The following is a 24,046-nucleotide window of genomic DNA, read 5'->3' as shown; positions in this document are numbered from 1 at the left end:
TGAGCACATGTTACACTGGGAATGGGACCTGTGTGTGAGAGCCCCCCACCACCACCCCCCGAACCAAGCCCGGTGCGGTGGGTCCGGCCCCGGGTGCGGCCGGGTCAGGTCTCCATGGCGACAGCTGGGATTGGGAAAAAAACCCTGGGCCCCATGCTGGGCACCATGCCCTGCATGTGCCAGCCTAGGGCTCCCCAACTCCCAGCCCCCCAGGGGCCAGGCCGGGGGCTCAGGCTGCCCGGGGTGCGCTCCCCAGCCCCCCAGGGGCCAGGCCAGGGGCTCAGGCTGCCCGGGGCACGCTCCCCAGCCCCCCAGGGGCCAGGCCCGGGGGTCAGGCTGCCCGGGGCATGCTCCCTGCTTAGCCTCGCTGCCCTGGCTGCTGTGGCAGTGGTTGAGCTGGGGCCCTTGGGGGGAGTCGGTGTTCCTGGGGCCCCCCAGGTCCCTCACGGCCTCGCTGCCCCCCGCAGTACACTGGCGAGATCAACGCGGCCTTCGACCGGCTGAACATCAGCCTGGACCCCGTCACCTTCCTGAGCCAGAGCCAGAAGCAGATGCTCCGGGACGTCGGCGCCTCTGGTCTGCAGCCCAACTTCACCGGCTTCCTGCAGCAGGTGGGCTGGGGGGGGCAGGGCCTGTCTCAGGCTGTGGGTGGGATCTCGCGGGAGGGCGGGGGGGCAGTTGTGGGATCTGGGGCTCTGTACCTTGGGGTGTTTCCGTGGGGTCACAGGGCCCCAGACTGCTGCTAGGCCGTGTCCCACACCACGTTCCTGGGGCAGCCCCCCTGGCCTGGGCAGCCAGTGGGGGAAGCTCTCTGCCCCCAGGGGGTCCCACCCATCCTGAGTGGGGATGGCCGGGGGGTCAGGGGCTGGGCAGGGGGGGCAGAGGGGCGGGGACCGCATGGCAGGGGCTGAGGCCGGCGGCGGGGCTCCGGGTCCCCAGGGTGGTCACTCTAGAACCCGCTGCTGCCCCCCGCCCCAAGGGGATGTCGAGTGCACCCTGGGTCTGTGCTCCCCCCAGCTCCCTCCCTCGCCCCAGGTGGCAGCAGGAGACATCCCCGTGTCCCCCCGTCCCCCCCCGAGCCTCCCTCACTCTCTGCTCGTCTCTTCCAGCTGGAGAGGAACGTGACCCAGCAGGACCTGCTGGCGCTGGCGGAGCAGCTGGAGGCGTTGGCCAATGTGACCGTGAGTGACGCCGGGACCCCTGAACCGCGGCCCCGCCCCGGCCCCCGGCCCCTGGCCCCAGGGAGCATCAGCGCTGGGTGTGGGCTCCCCAGGGTCACGGGGGCGCTGCCCCCCCACCCCTGCCTGGACGGGGGCTCTTGCCATTGCTCATCGCTCCCCTGCCCCGGTGGGGTGTGCGGGCCGGGGACCGGCTCTCCAGGGGCTCTGCTGGTCCCTCTGTGGCCGGCCTGTCTCGTCCTGCTCTGCCCCCGCCCGGGCTGTGGCTGCTGGGCCTGGCAGGTGCCTCTGACTGTCTCTCCCCCTCCCCAAGGCTCAGGACAACGCGACCAGGAAGCAGGAGCTGCGGCAGGAGGCATCTGAGCTGCGACAGATCAATGGGCAGATAGGGTCCCGCTTCCCGCCGGAGATGGTGAGTGACCCTATGGGCCCCTGGCACTTCCCCCCCAGCTGGGAGCAGGGTCCCCCGGGGCTGGCAGTGGGGAAGGGCCTGGGACACGCTGCGTCCCCCTCCCTAGCTGGTGTTGTGGGGGGCCCCTCCCCCATCTAACCCTCCTGTCTCTGTCCCCAGCAAGCCCTGAAACGCAGCATCCGAACCCTGCAGGCGACGACCCCCCAGGTCCCGGTAAGCAGCGTGGGCAGGGGGAGGTGCGGGTGCTGCTTTGGAGGGCGGGGCGAGGGGCCCCCCTTTGGGAGCCAGGCCCCAGCACCCTGCGGAGCCTCTGCGCTGCTCAGTGGGTGCTGGGAGCTCACCGGGGAGGTGGCACAGCCAGCGAGGGGCAGCCCGGCGGCTCCCGTCCCCAGCCCCTGCCCCATGCGATTCCCCCGTTACGGGCAGCGGGGGCCCTGAGAGTCACCCGGACAGGGTCCCTGGCCGCCTGGCGGGCAGCCCGCCTGCAGCTCTGCTAGTGGCCAGCAGGGGAGCCACCGCCGAGGGACACCCCCAAAGCAAGGAGGGAAGGGCTGGCTCTGGAGGGGTGACCCCATCCACGTGCTGCAGCAGACAGCCCGCCGGGGCGCGTGTGGGTGCTCGTGCCCAGCCTGGCCCCGCAGAGACCAGTCGCCTCGCTGCCCAGATCCACCCAGGGCTGGGATAACAGAAAGGGGAGGGGGGCTGCGGGTTGGGGTCGAGGGGCCCTGGCAGAGCGAGGGGAGGGGGCCCGGGGCTGGGCTGGCAGGGGCAGCGGGTCGGGGTCGAGGGGCCCTGGCAGAGCGAGGGGAGGGAGCCCGGGGCTGGGCTGGCAGGGGCTGCAGGTCGGGGTCGAGGGGCCCTGGCAGAGCGAGGGGAGGGAGCCCGGGGCTGGGCTGGCAGGGGCAGCGGGTCGGGGTCGAGGGGCCCTGGCAGAGCGAGGGGAGGGGGCCCGGGGCTGGGCTGGCAGGGGCTGCAGGTCGGGGTCGAGGGGCCCTGGCAGAGCGAGGGGAGGGAGCCCGGGGCTGGGCTGGCAGGGGCTGCAGGTCGGGGTCGAGGGGCCCTGGCAGAGCGAGGGGAGGGAGCCCGGGGCTGGGCTGGCAGGGGCAGCGGGTCGGGGTCGAGGGGCCCTGGCAGAGCGAGGGGAGGGAGCCCGGGGCTGGGCTGGCAGGGGCTGCAGGTCGGGGTTGAGGGGCCCTGGCAGAGCGAGGGGAGGGAGCCCGGGGCTGGGCTGGCAGGGGCAGCGGGTCGGGGTCGAGGGGCCCTGGCAGAGCGAGGGGAGGGAGCCCGGGGCTGGGCTGGCAGGGGCAGCGGGTCGGGGTCGAGGGGCCCTGGCAGAGCGAGGGGAGGGAGCCCGGGGCTGGGCTGGCAGGGGCAGCGGGTCGGGGTCGAGGGGCCCTGGCGGGGGGCAGAGATGGGGGAGCTCGGGACTGGGCTGGCAGGGGCTGCAGGTCGGGGTCGAGGGGCCCTGGCAGAGCAAGGGGAGGGAGCCCGGGGCTGGGCTGGCAGGGGCAGCGGGTCGGGGTCGAGGGGCCCTGGCGGGGGGCGGAGATGGGGGAGCCCGGGGCTGGGCTAGCAGGGGCTGCAGGTCGGGGTCGAGGGGCCCTGTCAGAGCTGGGGGAGGAGGGAGCCCGGGACTGGGCTGGCAGGGGCTGCGGGTCGGGGGCGAGGGGCCCTGCGGGGGGAGCCCGGGACTGGGCTGGCAGGGGCAGCGGGTCGGGGTCGAGGGGCCCTGGCAGAGCGAGGGGAGGGAGCCCGGGGCTGGGCTGGCAGGGGCAGCGGGTCGGGGTCGAGGGGCCCTGGCAGAGCTGGGGGAGGAGGGAGCCCGGGACTGGGCTGGCAGGGGCTGCAGGTCGGGGTCGAGGGGCCCTGGCAGAGCGAGGGGAGGGAGCCCGGGGCTGGGCTGGCAGGGGCAGCGGGTTGGGGTCGAGGGGCCCTGGCAGAGCGAGGGGAGGGAGCCCGGGGCTGGGCTGGCAGGGGCTGCAGGTCGGGGTCGAGGGGCCCTGGCAGAGCGAGGGGAGGGAGCCCGGGGCTGGGCTGGCAGGGGCAGCGGGTCGGGGTCGAGGGGCCCTGGCGGGGGGCAGAGATGGGGGAGCTCGGGACTGGGCTGGCAGGGGCTGCAGGTCGGGGTCGAGGGGCCCTGGCAGAGCGAGGGGAGGGAGTCCGGGGCTGGGCTGGCAGGGGCTGCAGGTCGGGGTCGAGGGGCCCTGGCAGAGCTGGGGGAGGAGGGAGCCCGGGACTGGGCTGGCAGGGGCTGCGGGTCGGGGGCGAGGGGCCCTGGCAGAGCTGGGGGAGGAGGGAGCCCGGGACTGGGCTGGCAGGGGCAGCGGGTCGGGGGTGAGGGGCCCTGCGGGGGGAGCCCGGGACTGGGCTGGCAGGGGCAGCGGGTCGGGGTCGAGGGGCCCTGGCAGAGCGAGGGGAGGGAGCCCGGGGCTGGGCTGGCAGGGGCTGCGGGTCGGGGGCGAGGGGCCCTGGCAGAGCTGGGGGAGGAGGGAGCCCGGGACTGGGCTGGCAGGGGCTGCGGGTCGGGGGCGAGGGGCCCTGCGGGGGAAGCCCGGGACTGGGCTGGCAGGGGCTGCGGGTTGGGGTCGAGGGGCCCAGTGTTGTCGGGTGGGGGGGCCGTTTGGACTGGCGGGGGCAGTAGTGTGTGTGCTTTGCCCCAGCACAGTGCTCTGAGCGCCGGGTGTCCTGACCCAGTAACGGGGACCCAGCCCGACGCTGCCTCCTCGTGGCCATGTGGGGACAGGACGCCGGGTGTCTGCGTTCCCACGGAGGCTCAGATTGCCGGCCGGCGACCGCCCGCGGGCGGGTGCGGGGCTGCCGGGGGCTCCCCCTTCTGCACTGGGGCCCAGCCCGGGCCTGGCTGAGCTTCTGGGTCCCATCCTGCTCCTTGCCCCCCAGGCGCGGATCAATGACACCCTGCAGCAGATCGAGGATGCTCAGACCTTCCTCGACACCAGGGCTTCGGAGAGCATCAAGAACGTGAGCCCCTCGCAGCCCCTTCTGGCCCCGGGCCCCGCGGTGGGGGGAGAGAGGCCTCGGACGAACACCCCACGGCTTCGGGGGGCCCTCCCCTCTCCCAGGGCTGTGCAGCAGGACAGGGGACTGGGAGGAAAAGCCCTGCCCCTGCCGTGGGACTCCCTGCACTCCCCCCCACCCCCAGAGCCTCCCATGCAACCCTGGCTCGGGGGGATGCCCGGGGGCAGGGCACTGGGAGGGTTCTGACCCCCTGGGGTGGGGATGTGTGGGGTCACGGCACAGAGCCATCCCCTGTCCCAGCAGAGACCTGACCCCACTGGGGGGTCCTGCCCCCCCCCCAGCCGCTGGGCGCACGAGCTGGTCTGAACTTTTAAAACGCTGCCTGAGCCCCCCTCCCTGGGGGGGTCCCCGAGCCAGGCTCCCAGCGGCTGGCCCTGGGTGCAGCATCTCACCCCCATCCCCCTCCCCGCAGGAGAACCAGGCCTTTCTGAACACGCTGCTGGGCTACTTCGATTCCTACATCGCTTGGGCCAAGAGAACAGTGAGTGAGACCCCAACCGCGGGGGTGGGGGGACTGTCCTGCCCCCTGGGCATGGGGTAGGGACGGGCCCTGCCCTGCCTCACTGTCTGTGTCTCTTCGTGCACCCCGAAGCCCTGGTGCACTTACACGCTGCCCCCCTGGTGCCTGGCACTGCAGCGTCGCCAGCGACTCCACTGAAACATGTTTGGGACGCTAACGAGCTGAACCTCCTGGCGCCCGCGGGGCAGGGCAGGCTCTGGTTAACACCCTGATTTGGGAAACTGAGGCACTGAGAGAGGCAGGGCCTTGCCCTGGACACGCAGCGAGTTGTGCCCACTGTGGGGTTCCCTCTCCAGCTCGGCATACCCCAGGCTGCTGGCAGTCCCCTGCCCCATCCCAGGGCAGCTCTCCGCTTGCCTAGGGTGTGGGGGAGGGATAGGGGGGGCTCTGGGGGCTCCCTGCCCAGTGGTGGGGGGTTGGGAAGGGCAGAGGTGTGAGGCGGGCGGGCCCATGCCTGATGTGGTGCTGACGGGCCATGTCCCTGTCTCTGTTCTGTCCCCAGCTGACAGAAGAGGTGGGGCGATGCGAGCCCGTGGCCAAGACCACGGATGTGGCTGAGACTGTCATCTGCAGTTACGTGGTGGATTCCCTGGTGAGGGGACTTGGGGGGCAGCAGTTTGTGGGAGCTGGGCAGAGGGTGCTGTGCAGGTAGCAGTCTGGGGAGCGCGGGACTTGGGGCCGGAGGGAGCTGTGGGAGTTACACGGGAGCTTTGCCTTCCCAACGCGCCCTTGGGTGAAACTCCCAGCTCCGGGGCCTGGGCGATGCCCGGGCAGCTGGTGGGTCGGAGTGCAGACTCAGCCGCCATGGCTGGGCTCCCTGACACGGCTGGACCCGGCTGAGTAAGGAGAGTCCCAGAGGACTTGCTGGGTCTGGGCCCTGGGGGCTGCACTGAATGCCCCCCGACTCCGGCAGCCCGGCCAGGCCTTGCCGGCCCAGTGGGAGCTGGGCACCAGGCCCTGGCTGTTGAGTTGGGAAGAGTTCAGTGCTCACGAGCCCTGCCGCCCTTTCCCCTGCCCATCCCTGCGGGTGAGGGCAGCCGTGCTGGGGGCCAGGCTCTCAGACCCTGCGTGCGGGCGTGCACAGCTGTTCGCTGGCTCACCCCGCTGGCCGGATGAGGCGGGTCCCATCCTCTTCCCCACGCTGTGCTCTTGAGCCGGCTTGTGACGAAGCGGGACTGTTCACAGACAACTGCTTGGAGACCGGGGTAGCTCCCTCCACAGGCAAGTCAATACCCCTGACAGACACAGACACGTTTCCTTCACTGTCCCAATTCTCCACCCAGCTAACAGGTAAGGTCCAGGGACACTCATCTTCCACTCTCCTCGCCTTCCCACCCTGCTGACTGGACACAGCCATCAGCTCACAAGGCTGCCTAGGCTCATCCAAACTTTCCTTACCAAGCACCTTGCCACTCCCAACAGATCCCCTTCCCTGCCTGTGTCTCCCCCCACTCAGCTGGGGTCTCAGCTCCCACTGTGCCCATTACTGCACAGTCCTCACTGGTCACACACTCCCAGGGGTTAACTGCCCCCCAAAACCGCTCCTCTCTGAGCCTTCAGCACACCTGGTCCTTGTCAATCCCCCTTCGTTTTACTGCTCCCCAGTCACTTACTGCAGTACATCCCACCGCTCCCACCAGTTGTCACAGAGTCCCTGGGCGATGCTCTGGAACTGCTCCCCATGAAGCCAGTCAGGACTCTGGGGAAGTCTCCTTTCTGGGAGCAGCCTGTCTTCAGGACACACAGCTCACACAGCTTCCACCTTCCTGGGTCTGACCTCGGAGCATTCAGCATCCTCTGCCCCCTCCGTGCGCTTCCCACAGCCAGTCCGCTCAGGCAGGGTCCTGGGGAAGCCAGAGGGTCCTGCCCCACAACTCCGCAGTCAGACGTGACTCTCAGCCAGCCAGTAAAACAGAAGGTTTATTAGATGACAGGAACATGGTCTAACACGGAGCTTGTAGGTGCAGAGAACAGGACCCCTCAGCTGGGTCCATTTTGGGGGGCAGTGAGCCAGACAACCCCGTCTGCCCTTCACTCCATGTCCCAAGCCAGCCCAAAAGGAAACTCCCCCCAGCCCCTCCTCCCCTGGGCTTTGTCCCTTTCCTGGGCCAGGAGGTCACCGGATTCCTTTGGTCTCCAACCCTTTAGCTCTCACCTTGCTGGGGGGAAGGGCCCAGGCCATCAGTTGTCAGGAAACAGGGTGTCGGCCATTGTCTGTGTCCAGACCCCTGCAACACCTGCCTTCTAGGGCTCTGCAATGATCATACACCCTTACCCCACCCCCTAGATACTTAAGAACTACCTAGGGGAAACTGAGGCACCCCCGCACTATTCAGAGGAAACAGTAAGAACAGTCCCGCTTCGTCACACGGCCCAGCCCCATGGCTCTGGCTCCCTGCTGAGGAGGGGAGCTCTAGCCCCGGAGGGGGCTGCTGGGCGGGCGCTGACGGCTGGGGGCCTCTCTCCCCTGCCAGAACGGCTTCTGGTTCAGCCTGGGCTGGTGCACCATGTTCCTGCTCCCCGGCGTCATCCTGGCCGTGCGGCTCGCCAAGTTCTACCGGCGCATGAAGATCGCTGACATCTACGAGTGAGGAGCCGATATCTACCCCCGCCATGGCCAACCCCCCACCACAACCCCTCTCACAGCCCCGCCATGGCCGAGCCCCCGCCACGGACTGACGCCCACCACGGCCAACCCCTCTCACAGCCCTGCCACGGCCAACCCTCCACCACAACCCCTCTCACAGCCCTGCCACGGCCGAGCCCCCGCCACAACCCCTCTCACAGCCCCGCCACGGCCGAGCCCCCGCCACGGGCCGACCCCTGCCACGGCCAACCCCTTTCACAGCCCTGCCACGGCCAACCCTCCACCACAACCCCTCTCACAGCCCTGCCACGGCCGAGCCCCTGCCACAACCCCTCTCACAGCCCCACCATGGCCGAGCCCCCGCCACAACCCCTCTCACAGCCCCGCCATGGCCAAGCCCCCGCCATGGACCGACCCCCGCCACGGCCAACCCCTCTCACAGCCCTGCCATGGCCAACCCCCCACCACAACCCCTCTCACAGCCCCGCCACGGCCGAGCCCCCGCCACGGGCCGACCCCTGCCACGGCCAACCCCTTTCACAGCCCTGCCACGGCCAACCCCCCACCACAACCCCTCTCACAGCCCCGCCATGGCCAAGCCCCCGCCATGGACCGACCCCCGCCACGGCCAACCCCTCTCACAGCCCTGCCATGGCCAACCCCCCACCACAACCCCTCTCACAGCCCCGCCACGGCCGAGCCCCCCGCCACGGGCCGACCCCTGCCACGGCCAACCCCTTTCACAGCCCTGCCACGGCCAACCCCCCACCACAACCCCTCTCACAGCCCCGCCATGGCCAAGCCCCCGCCATGGACCGACCCCCGCCACGGCCAACCCCTCTCACAGCCCTGCCACGGCCAACTCCCCGCCACAACCTCTCTCACAGCCCCGCCACGGCCGAGCCCCCGCCACGGGCCGAACCCCGCCACAACCCCTCTCACAGCCCCGCCACGGCCAACCACCCGCCACAACCCCTCTCAGCCCCGCCAAGGCCGAGCCCCCACCACAGGCCAACCCCCGCCACGTCCAACACCTTTCACAGCCCTGCCACGGCCGACCCCCGCTACAACCCCTCTCACAGCCCTGCCACGGCCGACCCCCGCTACAACCCCTCTCACAGCCCCACCATGGGCTGAGCCCCCACCACAGCCAACCCCCCACCACAACCCCTCTCACAGCCCTGCCACGGCCGAGCCCCCGTCACGGGCCAACCCCCACCACGGCCAACCCCCCACCACAACCCCTCTCACAGCCCTCCACGGCCGAGCCCCCGCCACGGATCGACCCCCGCCACAGCCCCTCTCACAGCCCCGCCACGGGCCGAGCTCCCGCCATGAGCCAACCCCCCACCATGGCCAACCCCCCCGCCACAACCCCTCTCACAGCCCTGGCTGACCCCTACCACACAGCAAGGCCCTGCCCTGAGCCCAGCCCCACACTCTGCCTTGGAGCAGGCTGTGAATTCACCCTGGCCCCCCTGTGCCACACTCTGGTCCCCTCCCACGCGCCCCCAGCGACGCAGGGCTCGTGGGCCCCCTGCCTCGGCCCGCTGCTGCAGCTGGGAAAGGGGTGAGGGAGGAAACATGGCTGCTGTGAAGGTGGCAGGTTCACAGGCTTCTGCAACGCAGCGGGGTCACCGAACCAACCCTCCCTCCCACGGGCACGGAGCTGGGCCAGCCCCGCCCAGGGTTTCCTTCGCACGGCTCTCCCCATGGCCGCTCAGAGCGCCCTGCCCTGCCCCTGCACACACCGTCCCGGGGCAGCTGTGGCTGTGTGTGGGGCTGCCTGTGGTCCCGCTGGTGCCCTGCCCCTTTGCACTCTCTGGGCAGTGCTCTCTGGCCCCTGCCAGGGGTCCCTAGAATCGGGGGAAGCCGGCCTGAGCCGGCCCCTGGGACAGCGCAGAGGCCCCTGGAGACGCTGGGTGAGGGGGCATTGCTGGTTTCACTTCCTCCTGGAGTTCCTTCCCGCGTGTCAGAGCCAGACGGGGGACATGGTATTGGGCTGACGCGAGGCGGGAGAACCAGAACCCCTCGGCTGGCCAGGGGTGCAGAATAGCCCAACACCGGCGGCTCAGTCCGGCTCTGCCCCCTTTCCCCTGCCTGGGGTGAGGAGCTGGCGGGGCAGGGTCCCCCGGGGATCCCTAGGGCCGGTCTCCCCTCCCCTCTAGGCACCCGTGAGGGCACCAGCTGCGACTGGCACTCGGCAGCCCTCGCTGCCCCGGTGGGCCTGGCAAATGCAGGTTCTGGCCCATGTGGGGGTTGCTGCTGGGGCCCAGGGTGCGCGGGGGAGGCCACGGAGCTGCCCAGCTGGCTCCCCACCCTCCCTGAGAGCCGGGGGTACGTGCCCCCAGCCCACCAGCACGAGGCCTGCTGTGGGGTGGGACGGGGGAGCGTGTCCATCCCCACTGACAGCCTTTCTCTCTCCCCGCAGCAGCGACAGGAAAGCCCTGGCGATGTAAGTACCCGGGGATAAGGGCGGCACAGCCAGCTGCGGAGGGTCTGGGGGGGCGAGGGGCTGAGCAGCAGGGGTGTTGGAGCCCCTTGCGACGGGAAGCAGGGGGCTTGTGGGGGTGCCGGGCCCAGTGTGTGTGTGGGGGGGACACATCTCTCTTGGGGGAGGGGGCCCCCGAGCCCTTTGCACTTGAGGGCCCCAGGCGCCCCCGAGGCTCATGGGCACCGTTCACCGAGGAGGCTGCAGCGTGGGCAGGGGGCAACGCGTTGGCACGTCCCCTGAGCCTCGGCAGCGAGGGGCATGGCTGCAGGTGGAGGCTTCCCTGGCCACGTCTGTGCCGCACGGGCACCGTCCCAGCTCCCGCACGGCAGGGCCCAGCGCGCCAGGGTGGGCGGAGGGGCCGAGCTCTGCTTGGCCCTGGTGGGGAATCTCGGGCCACGTCCCCAGGCTTCACAGCCTGTGGTGCCCGTCTCAGCCTTCGCCCGGAGCCCAGCCTGTGCCCAGCCCCAATGCTGGGGCCATCCTGCCTTGGCCCCTCTGCTTTGGGGGAGGGGTGTGTTTTTCCCAGGGTATTCTGGGAAATTCTTTGCTGCGATGGCCCAGGGTCTGTGATAGCTCTGAGCCGGGCACTGGGATGTGCTTAGGATGAGCTGGGTGCTGGGATGAGCCAGGTGCTGGGGTTACCCAAGTGCTGGGGTTACCTGGGCGCCGGGATGGCTGGGCGTTGGGAGGACCCGGGTGCTGGGATGACCTGGGTGCTGGGGTGAGCCGGGCGCCAGGATTGACCCGGGCGCTGGGGTGACCCGCCCCCTCTGCTTGGTTTTGCAGGTCTCCGTCTGCGACGCTGTTTAAAATCCCCCGGGTGGAGATGAAGAAGTAGCAGGCACCCGCCTGCACCCACACTGGCCCTGGCCTCAGGCCCCCGAGGGCTGCTTAAGGGATCATGGGGCAGGCACCCACTGATCTGATTAGACACCTGGACTCCATGGGCCAAACCAGCCAATCTGCCGTGCCGGCTCCACCAAGCCCCGCCTTTCCCTGCACCCGCGGGAATCCATTGCTCAGCCAATCACAAGACTTCCCTGGGTGGGAGCCATCCTGCTTCCTGCCCCCATGGCTATGTTGTGGTACATAGACCCTGCACCGCAAACCGGGAGCCGATCAGCTGGGAGAGAAGGGGGGAAAGAACCAGCAGCCCCTCTCCCTACAATCACCATGGGGGTTCACTGTGGATCTAACACAAAGGATGGGAATCCCGCTATGGGGCAGGACCCACCATGGCTCCTCGGCCCCTTCCCCCGGCCCAGCCTCCCTCCCTGGGGTCAGGCAGTGTTTGGCCGCGTGGCTCTTGCCGCAGGGATGGTCCTGGTGCTGCTGCTGGCTTGTCCTGCCCTCCTTGGGGCCCAGGGGTCCTGATTTCCTGCCCCATGCTGCTCAATGCCAGCAGCAGCGCTGTCCATCACTCACTGTGCGGGGCTGGCTCCCCCCTAGGCGCCTGGGTCTTTGTGGGCATGGTGGGGGTAGGGTGATGGTTCCCAGAGGCCTCCCCGCCCCAGGTGTGCGTTGGGAACGGCTCTTGGCATGCCTCGTTGCGATGGAGCAGCTGGGCACTGTCTGGCCCCACAGCACCAAGGGGCTGGGCCAGGGCAGGTGGCTGGGCGCAGGAGGTGGAGGGGACGGGGTACCCAAGCTCGAAGCTGTGGGAGGGTGGTGTCAATACACCCCCATGCCGGAGGTGCCCTGCATGACAGCTGTATGATGAGCCATTTCACCCGCCCCAGCCTTCACCCACCATGTCACAGCCTTGGCCGAGAGGTGTCGTGTGTGGGCCGCGCCCTAGATACATGTGGGGTGGGCGCCTATCTGTGCCCCCGAGCGCCCGTGTGCCGACAGCAGCCTGCCTCTGGCCGTGCCCCAGACCAGCAGGCCTGGGAGTCCCACCCCTGTCCCCGGAGCACAGTGGGCTGAGCGGCCGCCAGCCAGGCATTGCTGGGGTGGGCACTGGCTCATGGTGGGGCTGCTGGAGGCAAACGCAGGACGTCCTGGCAGCAATTAGCAGCCCCCGCTGTGCTCCGGGAGGGCCCCGCTCTGCGGCTGGGGAGCAGAGCTCTCCCAGGGGCCCGGCAGGACTCGCCCTGGGCTGGGTGCCCTGCGATTAGGGGATGGCCCCGCAGCCTCCTGCCTGCCCGTGAAAGGAGTCCCTGGCTCTGTGCCCAAGCCCTGGTTGGTGTGGCACGGGGGAGGCGGGCCCCGCCCGCCCGCCCGCTGTGAGGCGATTGTTTATTTTTGTACGAAGGGGAGTCGCTGGGGGCGCTGGCTGACGCTGTGACGTGCTATTGAACCAATAAAGTGTGTGCCGCAGTCGGGCACCGGGTGCTTCCCAATGGCCGAATAGAGAGAGCCTGGCAGAGGGGGTCCTTGGAGCAGCATGGGTGAGGGGGCTGGTGTGGGGGGACCCCTTGAGTCCCCCTTACATTACAGAGGACACCCCCTCCCGTGCTGCTGAGCCCATCTACCCCAGCCCCCCTTACGGACGGGCCGTGGCCCTCGGTGCTGGGCGGGCAGCATGGGGTGCGTGCTGGAGAGAGGCAGCTGGTGCACCTGGCGCGGAGGCCGAGGCCCCACCGCCCTGGGCGCGGAGCTGCTGCCCCGGGGGCACTGAGCACCTGCAGCCTGGATGCCCAGCTGTGTCCAGGGCCCAGCGGGGCAGCTCCTGCGACAGCAGCCCAGGAACGCTCGCCTGGGGGGTGGGACCGGCCAGATGTGGGGCTGGCTGGGAAACCTCGGCAAGGGGCTATTAATGGCCCCCAATGGCCATGCCCACAGCCAGGATGAGGCCTGCGGGCGGCTCGGTTCCGGTTTGTAATGTGGACTAGACGGCCCTTGGTCAGTGGCAGGGCACGACCTGGCCCAGCCAGTTGTAAGCAGGGTCCCTGGAGTAGCGGGCATGGCTCGGGCCCCGCCTTTGCCGGGCAATGAAGATACTGGTGCCCGCTACCTTGTCTTGCTGGGGAAGCTGGTGCCTGGCTGCCTCTTGCCGGGGGGGCTGTGCCCCTTCTTTGCAGGGGCTCCACCAGCTGCTTTCCCTCTCCCAGCCCCGCCCCCCGGGCCCTGTGGCCGGGCGCAGAGGGTCGGGCCTGCGTTGGCAGCGGAAACGCCGCCGTGGCCCCAAGCCGAGCGAGCGTCGGGATGCCCCGTCCTCCGTGCAGCTGGCAGCCCTTGGGGGCTGGCTGTGTGCATGGGTTCCTCGGGGGTGGCAGGTTCCGCTTTTGGTGGGGGAGGGGGTCCCACCACAGCGGAGGAGTGACAAGCCGCTTGAAAAAGAGGAAAATGTGGTCGTGAAACCACACCAACTGGCGGGCCCCAGAGCTGCCCTTCGCTGGGGCTCAGTCAGCCTCCAGTTCACGGGGCCAGGGGCTGGCCTGGCCCCCTGTGCCCGGGTGACTGATGCAGCAGGGTCTGACCGAGCAGGAACTGGAGGGGAGGACCCCCGCTGCTGGAGTCTTGGCTTGTGCTAGCCCGAGCTGTGGGGCCCGCGTGTCCGGAGGCCCCGGCAGCGTTCTTCCCTCTCCGTAACCGCCAAGCGCCATCAGAAACAGCCCCTGGGAGGGCAAGGCGAAGGGCCAGGGCTGGAGCGGGCGAGGCGTTAGTCCCAGTGGGGGGGCAGGGGCCAGTCAGTCTTGGCCCCTGTCCATGCAGCAGAGAACCCAAGCAGCTAGCTCTGGCTTCAGCAGGCCCAGGAGCAGCAACTGGCCCATTTGACTCTCCCCCTGCCGGCAGGAATTCGACAGCCCCGGGGCAACCCCTGGCTTGGAGGGGATGGGCGAGGGAGCCCTTGGGGGATTCTCTCTAACAGTGCCCAGCCCCAAAGCTGCCTTGGGGGCAGCCCTGCCCAGCTTCAGGAACTTCAACCACGCTGCTGAGCCTCCCTGGCCTGCCGGGGGGGGGGTGGGGGGGGCAGAGCATTTCCCCCAGCCCCTGGGATGTGAAAACCGCTATTGCAGGACCCCAGCACAGACTGCATGGGCTTCTCGTTGGCTGGGCTCTGGCGTGCTGGGATCGGCCGGGGTGCAGAGGGCTCTAGGGCAGGGCAAAGCTGTTGATAAGGGGAAACCTATAAACCCCTCCCTGCACCTGGCCTCTCTTCCTGCGCTGGGCATGACCCAGTAAGGAGCAGTGGGGAGAGCACTGCACCTCTGGGGTGTGGATCCTGCTGGGCGCCAGACCCCCGGCTGCCTTCTGCTGCGACCCATCACGGCCCGCTAACAAGAGCTTGCCCGCTCCAGCTAGCCTGCCACGGGCAATTCCACGGGCAGGGCTGAGCGCCAGGCAGTCCCAGGCCTCCGCCCTGCCTGGCTCCCGGTAGTTTAGACCCAGCAGTGGCAGAGGATGCTGACTGGCCCGCAGGCTGCGTTACCCTACTGCCCTCCCTTGAGTTTCAGCAGCAAACCCAAGCTCCGCCTGTGTAGCCTTGGCAGGCCCATCTCGAGTGCCCCATGCCCCGCTCTCGGCTTGCCTCACCCACCTGGAGCGCCCTCCCCCAGCCATTTCCGCTGGCTGCAGTATTCTTCGCTTCCTGTCCCAGACTGTTGTGCACCTTGTTAAACAGCTGCCCTGGGCCACTTCAGAGGGGGCTGCATGTCAGCAGTGGGCCCAGCAGCTTGGGAGCCTTGGGATCAGAGAACTGCAGGAAAGACTTTGGTCTGTCTCCCTGCGGAGGCTGGCGGAAAGCAGGGGCCCTTGGGTACAGCTCCAGCTCGCCCTGGGCAGCTCCTCACACGCCAGCAGCTTGGGTCCGGGCCCAGAACCAGAGGAGGTCACGAGCACTGTGGGAAGGAAGGTGGATACCAGCCCACAAGCAGGTTGAAGTCGTCCCAGCAGCTCTGCACCCACTGCAGCCGGGCCAGGCTACGGCACCTGCCCCCCTTCCCCGCTGGCCCAGGCTGCGGCTGGGGGGAGAGGGCAAGGCAGAGCATAAGCTCTTTGCCCCTCCCCTCATGGGGGTGTTCTGGCCCCCCACAAATCCAGCTGGGCGAGGCTGTGCCCTACTAAAGCTATAGCCCCACAAGCCGTGAGCCTGGCCATCTCCCACCCCAGGCAGGGCAGGCAAGAGGGAACCCCGGGGGAGGTGGGGGGGCACTCCGGGAAAGCCCCGGGCCATGTGGAAAGCAGTGTTGTGAAGCCACCAGGTGGCACTTTCTTTCTGTCAGCCACGTGCTGAGCCACCCCACACAGGGGTTGTGTATGTGTCTTTGTGTTCCCCCCCGAAGCATCAGGGACCACCAGAGCCGGGACCCTGGCCAGGGCGGACCAGTGCTCGGAGGCCCGTCACAGAACCCTCTGTCTAGTGGCCTGGCTGGCACGGTCGGAGACAGGCCGAGGGCCAGACGTGGGGTGAGGAAGGAATCCCCCCAGCTCAGATTGGCAGGGAACAGGGAGAAGTGGGGGGTGTTACCTTTCTGTGCAGCCTGGAGCCCAGCTCACCAGCGAGGATCAACTGGGCGTCCCATCGCCTCAGTGCCTTGGCTCCCCACGGTCTCTGCCACCCACCCGGCGGTTTCCTGACGGCTGAAATGCTGGAGTGGAACCGCAGCCTGCGGGCCCAGGACAAGGGCATCCGGGTGAAATGCAACAGCCCGTGCTGGACAGGGGGTCGGACCAGAGGAGCTGATGGTCCCTCCTGGCCCAGCGCTCTCGGGGCTGGGTGCTGTGTTTTCACTGAAACCCTAAACCGGGCCCCAGCCCATCACCCTCCCTTGGCGTGCACCCAGGTGCACTGAGCCCAGGCCCCTGGGCCCTGCTTCGGAGACACTGCTCCACAGGCACCCTCGGCTCGCTGGAGCAGAGCCAGGCAGCTGGGGGAGAAAGTGACCCACTTCCCCTCCCTGCCACGGCCTGCAGCGGAACAAAGCTGCATTGATAACAAGCCAAGCGGATCCTAACAGCATCAGCAGTTCCTCTTCCACAGGCCCAGCAGTGCGTTTGCACGTGGGTATGCCGTCCGCTACAGGGACTTTCCGCAGCCCCCAGCCTCCGCCTAGAGCTCCGGCAGCAGCTGCCAGCCAGGCGAGCCTGGGCCCAAGGGCCCGCAGCCAGGGCAAGACAGGAGACTGGCTGTCACTTGTTAAACACCTTTTAATATTGCATATAGGACAAGAGCAACTGGACAGTGGCATGCAAAGCCAACTACGGCCTAAAGACTCCTTCCTTGTGCAAACAAAGAGCCGCCCAACTTGGCCTCAAACTCTTTTCTCTTGCCGGTGTGAGATGTTCTACGCCAGCTGGTTAATGACACTCACTGGAAAACTAGGGAGGGAGGGCAAGCTGGCACAGGGCCTGCTGGCCACCAAGGCTCCTGCAGCTGGGTAGGCAGGGAGCTGAGCTGGTCCCAGGAGCAGCCCCTTCCCCGACCCCCCCACCCCTTGGACAAGTGAAGCTGCTGTTTTAAGGAGCAGCTGCATTCGCAGGCCCAGCAGCTGCCCAAGGTAGCAAAGCCCCTTCGTGCTTCAGAGAGACTGGGGTGTAAGACACAGTAATTGGGGCAGAAGGGGCTAGGCAGGTACAGCTCCTCTCTGTTTTGGAAGTCACCCAGCTGCCAGTCACTGCACTGCCTCAGCCCCCGAGAGCTGTCTACACTAAGGCTTGAGCCCTCGAGTTAACCTGGCGCCAGGCCAGCCAGGGTAGCTCACCCATGGGATCAGGTAAGTCAAGGTGAAGGGCTCTGGTGTAGACAATCCCCAAAGCACCCACCTCCCACTCCTGATCTTTGACGCAGATGGGAACAGGGACCAGGCAGCTTCACAGCTTAGGGGGCTGCCGACAGCCGGGCTCTGCTCTAGACCCAGGCACAGAGGGGACGGACGGGCAGTCACTCCAGAAGACACCTCCCCTCCCCCGGACCTATGCCCAATGCCTGAGCACAGCTGACTGCCTGCAGGGGCTGCCCCTTAGACCTGGCAACTCAAGGGAGCCCAGCTGATTGCATCTCGCCAGCGTGACCTCCCGCCTCCCTCTGGGGCTGGTAATTAGCGAGGCCTTGCTGGAAGGGAGGGGCTCCCCCCCAGGAGTGGGGCCCTGTGCCCAGAGGAAGGCATGGGAGGGCAGTGGGGTGAGCGAGGCAGGAGAGGGAGCGGCTGATGCAGCACACACTCTGCTCTGCCCCCCGGGCGCCCTGCCTGCCCTGACCCACTGCAGCTGGGCCCTGGGGGTGGGAGAGACAGGGGCTGAAGCACCAGCCAGAGCTCTCCTCGTGCCTGCTGGTGTGACACATGGAGCCCTCGGAAAAGTTCCTCCCGGGCCAAGGGCTAGCGCCTGACGAGCGGCCAGCGATTGCCTGCGGGGCCCAGAGCGCGGCCAGCGCCACCCGTGGGGATCTGGGCTGGAGGCGTTGGATCCGACCAGTTCCCTATGCCTCCCTCCTCCAGAAACCAGCTGGCCGGCAGCTCCCAACTCACGCTGACCCACACAAACCCTTGCGTGTGCTCCCGGCCCATGCAGCCTCCCCCCTGCAGACAGTCAGCAGGGCTGAGAGCGCAGCCAACTCCAGCCAGAGTTCGTGGGAGCCGCGGGGGCTCAGCACCCGGACAGCCGGGCCCCCTCTTCCCATTGAAATAGATGCACGGCCGCGCTCAGCCGCCCTTAAACCCAGCGCTGCCCCAGGACCCTTCACGGGCAGTTTAGGTTTCTTTAAAATGTTTCCTCGCCCATTTAAAAAACAAAACCCCCTTGGGAGGAGCAAACCAGGCAGGGGCTGTGAGCGCGGCCGGGTCTCCCGTTCCAATCCCAGCCAAGCAAGCCCTGCCCCGAGCGGCTGCATTCGCACAGGGAGCCGACCAGCGTCTGGCGTCCCCCCAGGAGAGACGGACCCTGGGCAGGCGAGGGGGCGAGCGGCTCCCCGGTGGCCCTGACTCGGCCGGGGGGAAGCCAGCCAAGGCTGACACAGCACCCCGCGTTTCTTGGAAGGCTGAGAGGAGGTTAGAGCCCAGGGCCAGGAACAGGAAAGGAGAGGCCGGGTCTAAGTTTGCCTCCTGCACTACAGCCGCCAGCAGGCGCTGCTAGGGCAGGCGGGGCCTCGCCGCAGGCAAGGGGCAGCCAGGGCACAGCTGCCGGCCCCAGGCCTGAGCTTGCGGCCGCTCTGCGGTTTCATTAGGAAATCGGCCATTCGCCACTCGGGGCAGCTGATGAGCTGATCCCCCGGGGGAGAGACACACTAGCAAGGCCATGAACGGACGGGGCTGCCGCTGGCAAGGGCGCCTCCGGCCTGAGGCCCAGGCTGCGGTCCCGGGGACCAGCCAGCCAGGAGCTCAGGAGCAGAAACAGCCGCAGTGGGGAGGTTTTAGAGACTGGGTCCAGGCCAGCAGTGCCCACGTGAGCGGGTTCATTCACCAGTGATCCCGTGCTGCCAAGGGGCATGCCTGCTCCTAAACAGCCTGGCCGTGGGCAAGTTACAGCAGGGGACTTTCAAAAACAAATGAAGTGAAATGGGAATTTGGGTTAAGACCTTGTACTTTATCCCCCACGCTCCATTGGTAGAGGGCAGGAAGCCAGCGTTTAACTCAAAGGGGTGCTGTAGGCCAGGAGGGGGGCTCTCGCATGCAGTCAGAGCTCTCCCTCTCTCTCACACTCCTTCTCTGGGGAAACTGCCTCAGCTGTAAAAACCCCACAGACACCCCAGTGATCCTCCCCCAGGTCTTGCCTGGGCCGCCCCCCTCACCCCACGGACTCATGAATGGTGCAACGTCTTGGGAGTCTGTTTGAGGCAGGAAGGTTTAACTAGAGTTGGTCTCTGCCTCTGGAAATGGGGGGAAGCTGGCGTCTGCTGCCCCACCCCAGCTGTTGCAGGGGGCATCCCCTACCCACGCTCGCTAGGTTGTCACTCCCATTCCGTCCACACGGCTGTTCATACAGCATCGCTCGGGTCACAGCCCGGGCAAGGAGTCCTGCACGCTCCCGTCTGCGGCGGTGTTTCCGGGGCGGCCTTGGGGCCAGGCCTGTGCTGTCTCGGCGGGGCGGGCGGCGGGAACGGAAGGCCCTGCAAGATGTCAGCATAAAGATCGTCCTGAGTGCACTGACGCTGCACCACCTTGTGCAACAGCGGCTTCAGCAAGGCCAGGGTCAGCGGGGCGCCCCCGGCGGAGAAGGGAGCCGGGTCGCCCTCCGAGCGGGGGAGGTGCTGCAGGACGATGCTGAGAACGTCCGAGACGGTCAAGTCTGCGGGGCACAGCTCCCACAGGGTGGCCAGGTACGGGTCCAGGTCCCGGTGCTGGGCGAACTGCGCCAGGAGGGTGGTGAAGATCTCCTTGGCGAGCAGCGGGCTGAGCTTGGAAAATTTCTCGGCCGCCTCCACCACCCGCTGCCACCTGCGGAGGCGGACGAGCAGCTGCACGGCTTGCAGGACAGCTTTGGGCCGCGCACTGCACAGCAGCAGCTCGATCTCCATCTCGCGGTCGGTGGCCGTGCGGTGGCGCGTCCGGTCGAGAACGGCCAGCGCTCTCCTGTAGAGGGGCACCCCGCCCTCGGGGCCCTCCTTGGTGCTGTATGTCCAGGAGGTGCCAAGGTACTGCTGGGTCAGCTCCACAAAGCTGGGCAGCCACTTGGGTTTGAACCTGTGCAGGGAGCCGCAGATGAGCTCGAAGAGCGGGACCGCCCCATTGACGCCCCGCTCCTCCTGCTGGGACCAGTTAGGGACTGGCCCCCCCAAGACCTTCTTCCAGATGTCTGGGGTGGCCCTGGCCACCAGGAGCCCGTCTCCATTCTGCTGCAGCTGCAGGCTGCCCCGGATGGCTTTCCAGGAGGCCCTGGGGAAGGAGCTGAAGACAGCGTTCAGATACGCCAGGTTCTCCCTGTCCAAGTCCAAGTGCAGGAGGCGGCTGACCTCCTGCTCCACCAGCTCCTCGCAGCACCTGTCGACTTCGCTCTCCGAAGCGCCCACGACGCAGGACTTGAGCAGCTCCAGGCTCAGGTAGCTCTGGAGATCCATGCTCATCGTGCTCAGCAGCTTGGCGTAGGTCTCCGGGAGGGCCCTGGCTGCCCTCTCCTTATCGGGGAGGCTGTGCTGCAGGATGGAGGAGAGCACAATGGGTGCCTGGAACATGTCCCCCTTCTTCAGCTTCTCCACCGTCAGCTGGGAGCTGCTCAGGCTCCGCCTTTGGTAGTACTTGCAGGCTTCCTCAAAGACCGTCTCCACCAGGGCGGGCTCGGGCCTGCCGCCCTCCTCCGGGCTGGAGAAGCTGAAGTGATAGATGCCGGCCGGGGTGAGGAGCTGGATCTCCTCTGCCCCTCTCGGGGACTCCAGGAAATGCACCTCTTTGGTGCTCAGGAGTCTTTTCTCAATCAGCCTCCCACTGGTCAGGTCAATGAGATACAAGACCCCCGCCAGCACGCAGGCCAGGGTGCTGCCAAAGGCCTTCAGCTGCACGGGGTCTCCTTGGGCCAGGCAGCTGCCCCCCAGATCATAGACCTGTCTCCAGGTCCCGTCTGGCTGAACCAGACGCACCGTGCCTCGTGTGCTGAGCAGCAGGAGCCCCCCGCAGCTGGACAGGGCACAAGTATGAATGTCCAGAGGCGCTATGGACAACAGGAGACCCACGGACCCAAACACGAGCTTCTTGAAGTCACTGGAGTGCAGGTCTTTGCTGTGGACGAACCCGCCAGACGGGGCCACAATGGTGACTTTAGCCTCCCGAGGGCACCAGATGAGCAGGAACGTGGAGACGCTGGCAAAGGTGGCGCCGGTGGGCACCAGGAAGACATGCTGGGGTGAGGCCAGGACTTGGTACTGGGGGCTGTTGTGCACCACTATCCGCATGGCGCCCAGGCGTGCCCCCTGCTCCCCCAGCTCCAGAGCCCTGGTGCAGATGCAGTACCCGAAGGCCCCCCTGCCTGGGTCCAGATGAGCGTCCGAGGGGGGCCTCTCCTCGCACCAGACCAGACTGCCTCCCTGGCTGCAGATGGAAACAATCCGAGCCCGGGCCCCGTGGCACAACTCCAGGGTCTGCTGCAGCTGCCAGCCCAGCGCCGTCACGAACCCCCACACCTCGGTCCTGCCCTGCTCCCAGACGACGGCCAGCACCCAGGAGGTCCGCGCTGCGGGGCTCTGCAGGAAGAGCAGTTCCGTGATGGGGGGCTGGGGCGGCTGCCAGCTCCTCTCCAGGTCCCCCGCCCCGGTGCCCAGGCGCTGGAAGGCGATCACCTGCGGCTGGAGCGCCGGCCGACCACGCAGGAGCAGCAGGAGGTGCTGGCCATCTGGGCTGGTCTGGACGTGGGGGGTCGCCAGGCCCGGCCCATGCTGGCTCAGCAGCTCCCGCAGGCGCCGGCCGCTGACAAAGTCGCTGAAGTCGGAGACCTGCCGCAGCGCCCCGGCTCGCTTCATCTCGGGGCGCCTGGCGCAGCCCCCGCCAGCATGAGGCGGGGCAGAGAGGGCCCTGGCTGCTGAGCTGTCACCACTGCCTGAGGCTCCCCAGACACCCCCCGCCCCGGCTCGCCCTGACTCCCCCGGGGGCTCCCCAGACACCCCCCGCCCCGGCTCGCCCTAGCTCCCCCGGGGGCTCCCCAGACACCCCCCGCCCCGGCTCGCCCTAGCTCCCCCGGGGGCTCCCCAGACACCCCCCGCCCCGGCTCGCCCTAGCTCCCCCAGGGGCTCCCCAGACACCCCCCGCCCCGGCTCGCCCTGACTCCCCCGGGGGCTCCCCAGACAGCCCCCCCACCGGCTCGCCCTGACTCCCCCGGGGGCTCCCCAGACAGCCCCCCCACCGGCTCGCCCTGACTCCCCCGGGGGCTCCCCAGACAGCCCCCCCACCGGCTCGCCCTAGCTGCCCCGGGGGCTCCCCAGACACCCCCCGCCCCGGCTCGCCCTAGCTCCCCCGGGGGCTCCCCAGACACCCCCCGCCCCGGCTCGCCCTAGCTCCCCCGGGGGCTCCCCAGACACCCCCCGCCCCGGCTCGCCCTAGCTCCCCCGGGGGCTCCCCAGACACCCCCCGCCCCGGCTCGCCCTAGCTCCCCCGGGGGCTCCCCAGACACCCCCCGCCCCGGCTCGCCCTAGCTCCCCCGGGGGCTCCCCAGACACCCCCCGCCCCGGCTCGCCCTAGCTCCCCCGGGGGTTCCCCAGACACCCCCCCCCGGCTCGCCCTGGCTCCCCCGGGGGCTCCCCAGACACCCCCCCCCCGGCTCGCCCTGGCTCCCCCGGGGGCTCCCCAAGCCCCGCGCCCCCCCCGCTGGCTGCGCCTGCCCGGCCTGCGTGCGCCCCGGTGGCCTGCTCCGCGCGTCTCTGCGCCGCGCCCCGGCCCTGCGCTCCCGGGCGCCCGCTCGGAGCCGGGCCGCTCGCCCAGCGCCGGGGCCCGGCCGCGCTCAGCTGCGCGCCCCGCTGCGATCACGAGGCCCTCGGCTTCCGGGCGGAGCCGCGTCTCCCTCCCCGCCCCGCGTCCCCAGCCCCGGCCCTTGTACTTCCGTCCCTGCCCGGCGAGGCTCGACCCGGACCCCGGCCGAGCCGCCCCCGCCCTGGCCCGCCCCCCGGGGGCCGCTCGGGGGCGGCCCGGTGCCATGGGCCGGCCACCTGCCTCTTCCCGCCCCGGGCGGGCCCCGCCACTTGTGTCGCGAGTTTGGAGGAGCTCAGCGGCCGGGAGAGTCAAGGGGGTGCCCCAGGGGCGGGTGGCCGCGGGCCCCAGGGCTGCACCCCACGCGTACAGGGTGGAGCAGGACAGAGAGGGGGCCCGGCCCGGCCCGGCCCGGCCCCTCCCCTGGCTGATGGGAAGGATTGGGGCCTGAAAAACACTCTCTCAGGAAGAGAGACAGAAAGGGTGGGAAAGAATCCTTTGCCTTAGGGGGAGAGCAACAAAAGGGGACCCCATACAAGTGTATAAAATAACCGCTGGGCCACGTCTCTTGTCCCTGTCTCCGAACGGGGGAGCCGGGGGATGTTCGGTTATGCTGAAAGGTGGCAGATTCGAACCGATAAAAGGAAATACTTCTTCACACAACACATGCTTAAACTGTGGAACTCACCGCCACAGTATGTCTTTGAGGTCAAGAACTTATTCAGATTTGATGTGGGGTTGACCGTTGATGTGGAAATGTCCAGTTGATAGTTGATGCTATGAAAGTTTTAGAGGAGACGCAAACCCTCGTGCTTCAGGATTTAAGCCAGGGGTGGGCAAACTTTTTGGCCCAAGGGCCACATCGGGGTTGCGCAACTGTACAGAGGGCCAGGTAGGGAAGGCTGTGCTCCCCAAACAGCCTGGCCCCCGCCCCCTATCCACCACCTCCCACTTCCCGCCCCCTGACTGACCTTTTCAGAACTCCTGACCCGTCCAGCCCCCCTGCTCCTTGTCCCCTGAACTGGGACCCCCTGTCCCCTATCCAACCCCCTCCACACCCCCGACCCCTGACAGCTCCCCTAGACTCCCTCCCCCTATCCACCCATCCTCTGCTCCTCGTCCCCTGACCGTCCCCTCCCAGGACCCCCTGCCCCTAACTGCCCCCCAGGATCCCACCCCCTTATCCACCCCCCTGCTCCCTGTCCCCTGACTGCTCCCCCACCCCCTATCCACACCCCCACCCCCTGACAGGCCCCCCAAGACTCCCACTCCCAACCCTCCCTGTTCCCCTGACCGCCCCCCCAGAACCTCCACCCCATCCAACTGCTCCCTGACTGCCCCCCGGGACCTCCCCGCTCCCTTACCTAACCCCCCTGCTCCCTGCCCCCTTACCATGCTGCTCAGTAGGAGCAGGAGCTCGCAGCCACGCCACCCGGCCAGAGCCAGCCACGCTCCCCATGCTGCCCAGTAGGAGCAGCGGGCAGAGCACTGCCCATGTGGCGATGTAGCTGTGGGAGAGGGGGAACAGTGGGGGAGGGGCCGGGGGCTAG

At 68.5% G+C, this 24,046-nt stretch overlaps 2 protein-coding genes across 2 annotated transcripts in view; one reads left to right on the top strand and one right to left on the bottom strand.

The window, feature by feature from the left end:
- The window catches only part of LOC144267222 (prominin-1-A-like), a 37,975-nt gene extending 26,910 nt beyond the window's left edge, over positions 1 to 11,065 (top strand). Inside the window, exons 15-24 of the mRNA XM_077820918.1 lie at positions 468 to 611; positions 1,110 to 1,181; positions 1,498 to 1,590; positions 1,750 to 1,803; positions 4,489 to 4,569; positions 5,039 to 5,107; positions 5,649 to 5,738; positions 7,621 to 7,733; positions 10,165 to 10,188; positions 11,014 to 11,065. Of these exons, the coding sequence (XP_077677044.1) occupies positions 468 to 611; positions 1,110 to 1,181; positions 1,498 to 1,590; positions 1,750 to 1,803; positions 4,489 to 4,569; positions 5,039 to 5,107; positions 5,649 to 5,738; positions 7,621 to 7,733; positions 10,165 to 10,188; positions 11,014 to 11,065 (792 nt within the window). The remainder of the gene's footprint in view (positions 1 to 467; positions 612 to 1,109; positions 1,182 to 1,497; positions 1,591 to 1,749; positions 1,804 to 4,488; positions 4,570 to 5,038; positions 5,108 to 5,648; positions 5,739 to 7,620; positions 7,734 to 10,164; positions 10,189 to 11,013) is intronic.
- Positions 11,066 to 17,209: 6,144 nt separating this feature from the next.
- Positions 17,210 to 21,650, bottom strand: HPS6 (HPS6 biogenesis of lysosomal organelles complex 2 subunit 3). The gene has a single exon (XM_077823335.1). It carries the CDS (start codon positions 21,554 to 21,556, stop codon positions 19,085 to 19,087), a length of 2,472 nt encoding a protein of 823 aa, XP_077679461.1. The 5' UTR covers positions 21,557 to 21,650; the 3' UTR covers positions 17,210 to 19,084.
- Between the last annotated feature and the right edge of the window lie 2,396 nt (positions 21,651 to 24,046).

Source organism: Eretmochelys imbricata, chromosome 7 (assembly GCF_965152235.1).
Source record: "Eretmochelys imbricata isolate rEreImb1 chromosome 7, rEreImb1.hap1, whole genome shotgun sequence".
Taxonomy (NCBI): domain Eukaryota; kingdom Metazoa; phylum Chordata; order Testudines; family Cheloniidae; genus Eretmochelys; species Eretmochelys imbricata.
Note: the sequence above shows the minus strand (reverse complement) of the source record. Positions and strands in the feature narration are given on the sequence as shown.

Coding starts and splice junctions, on each gene's coding strand:
- HPS6 (XM_077823335.1), bottom strand. CDS start 21,556: ATGAAGCGAGCCGGGGCGCTGCGGCAGGTCTCCGACTTCAGCGACTTT.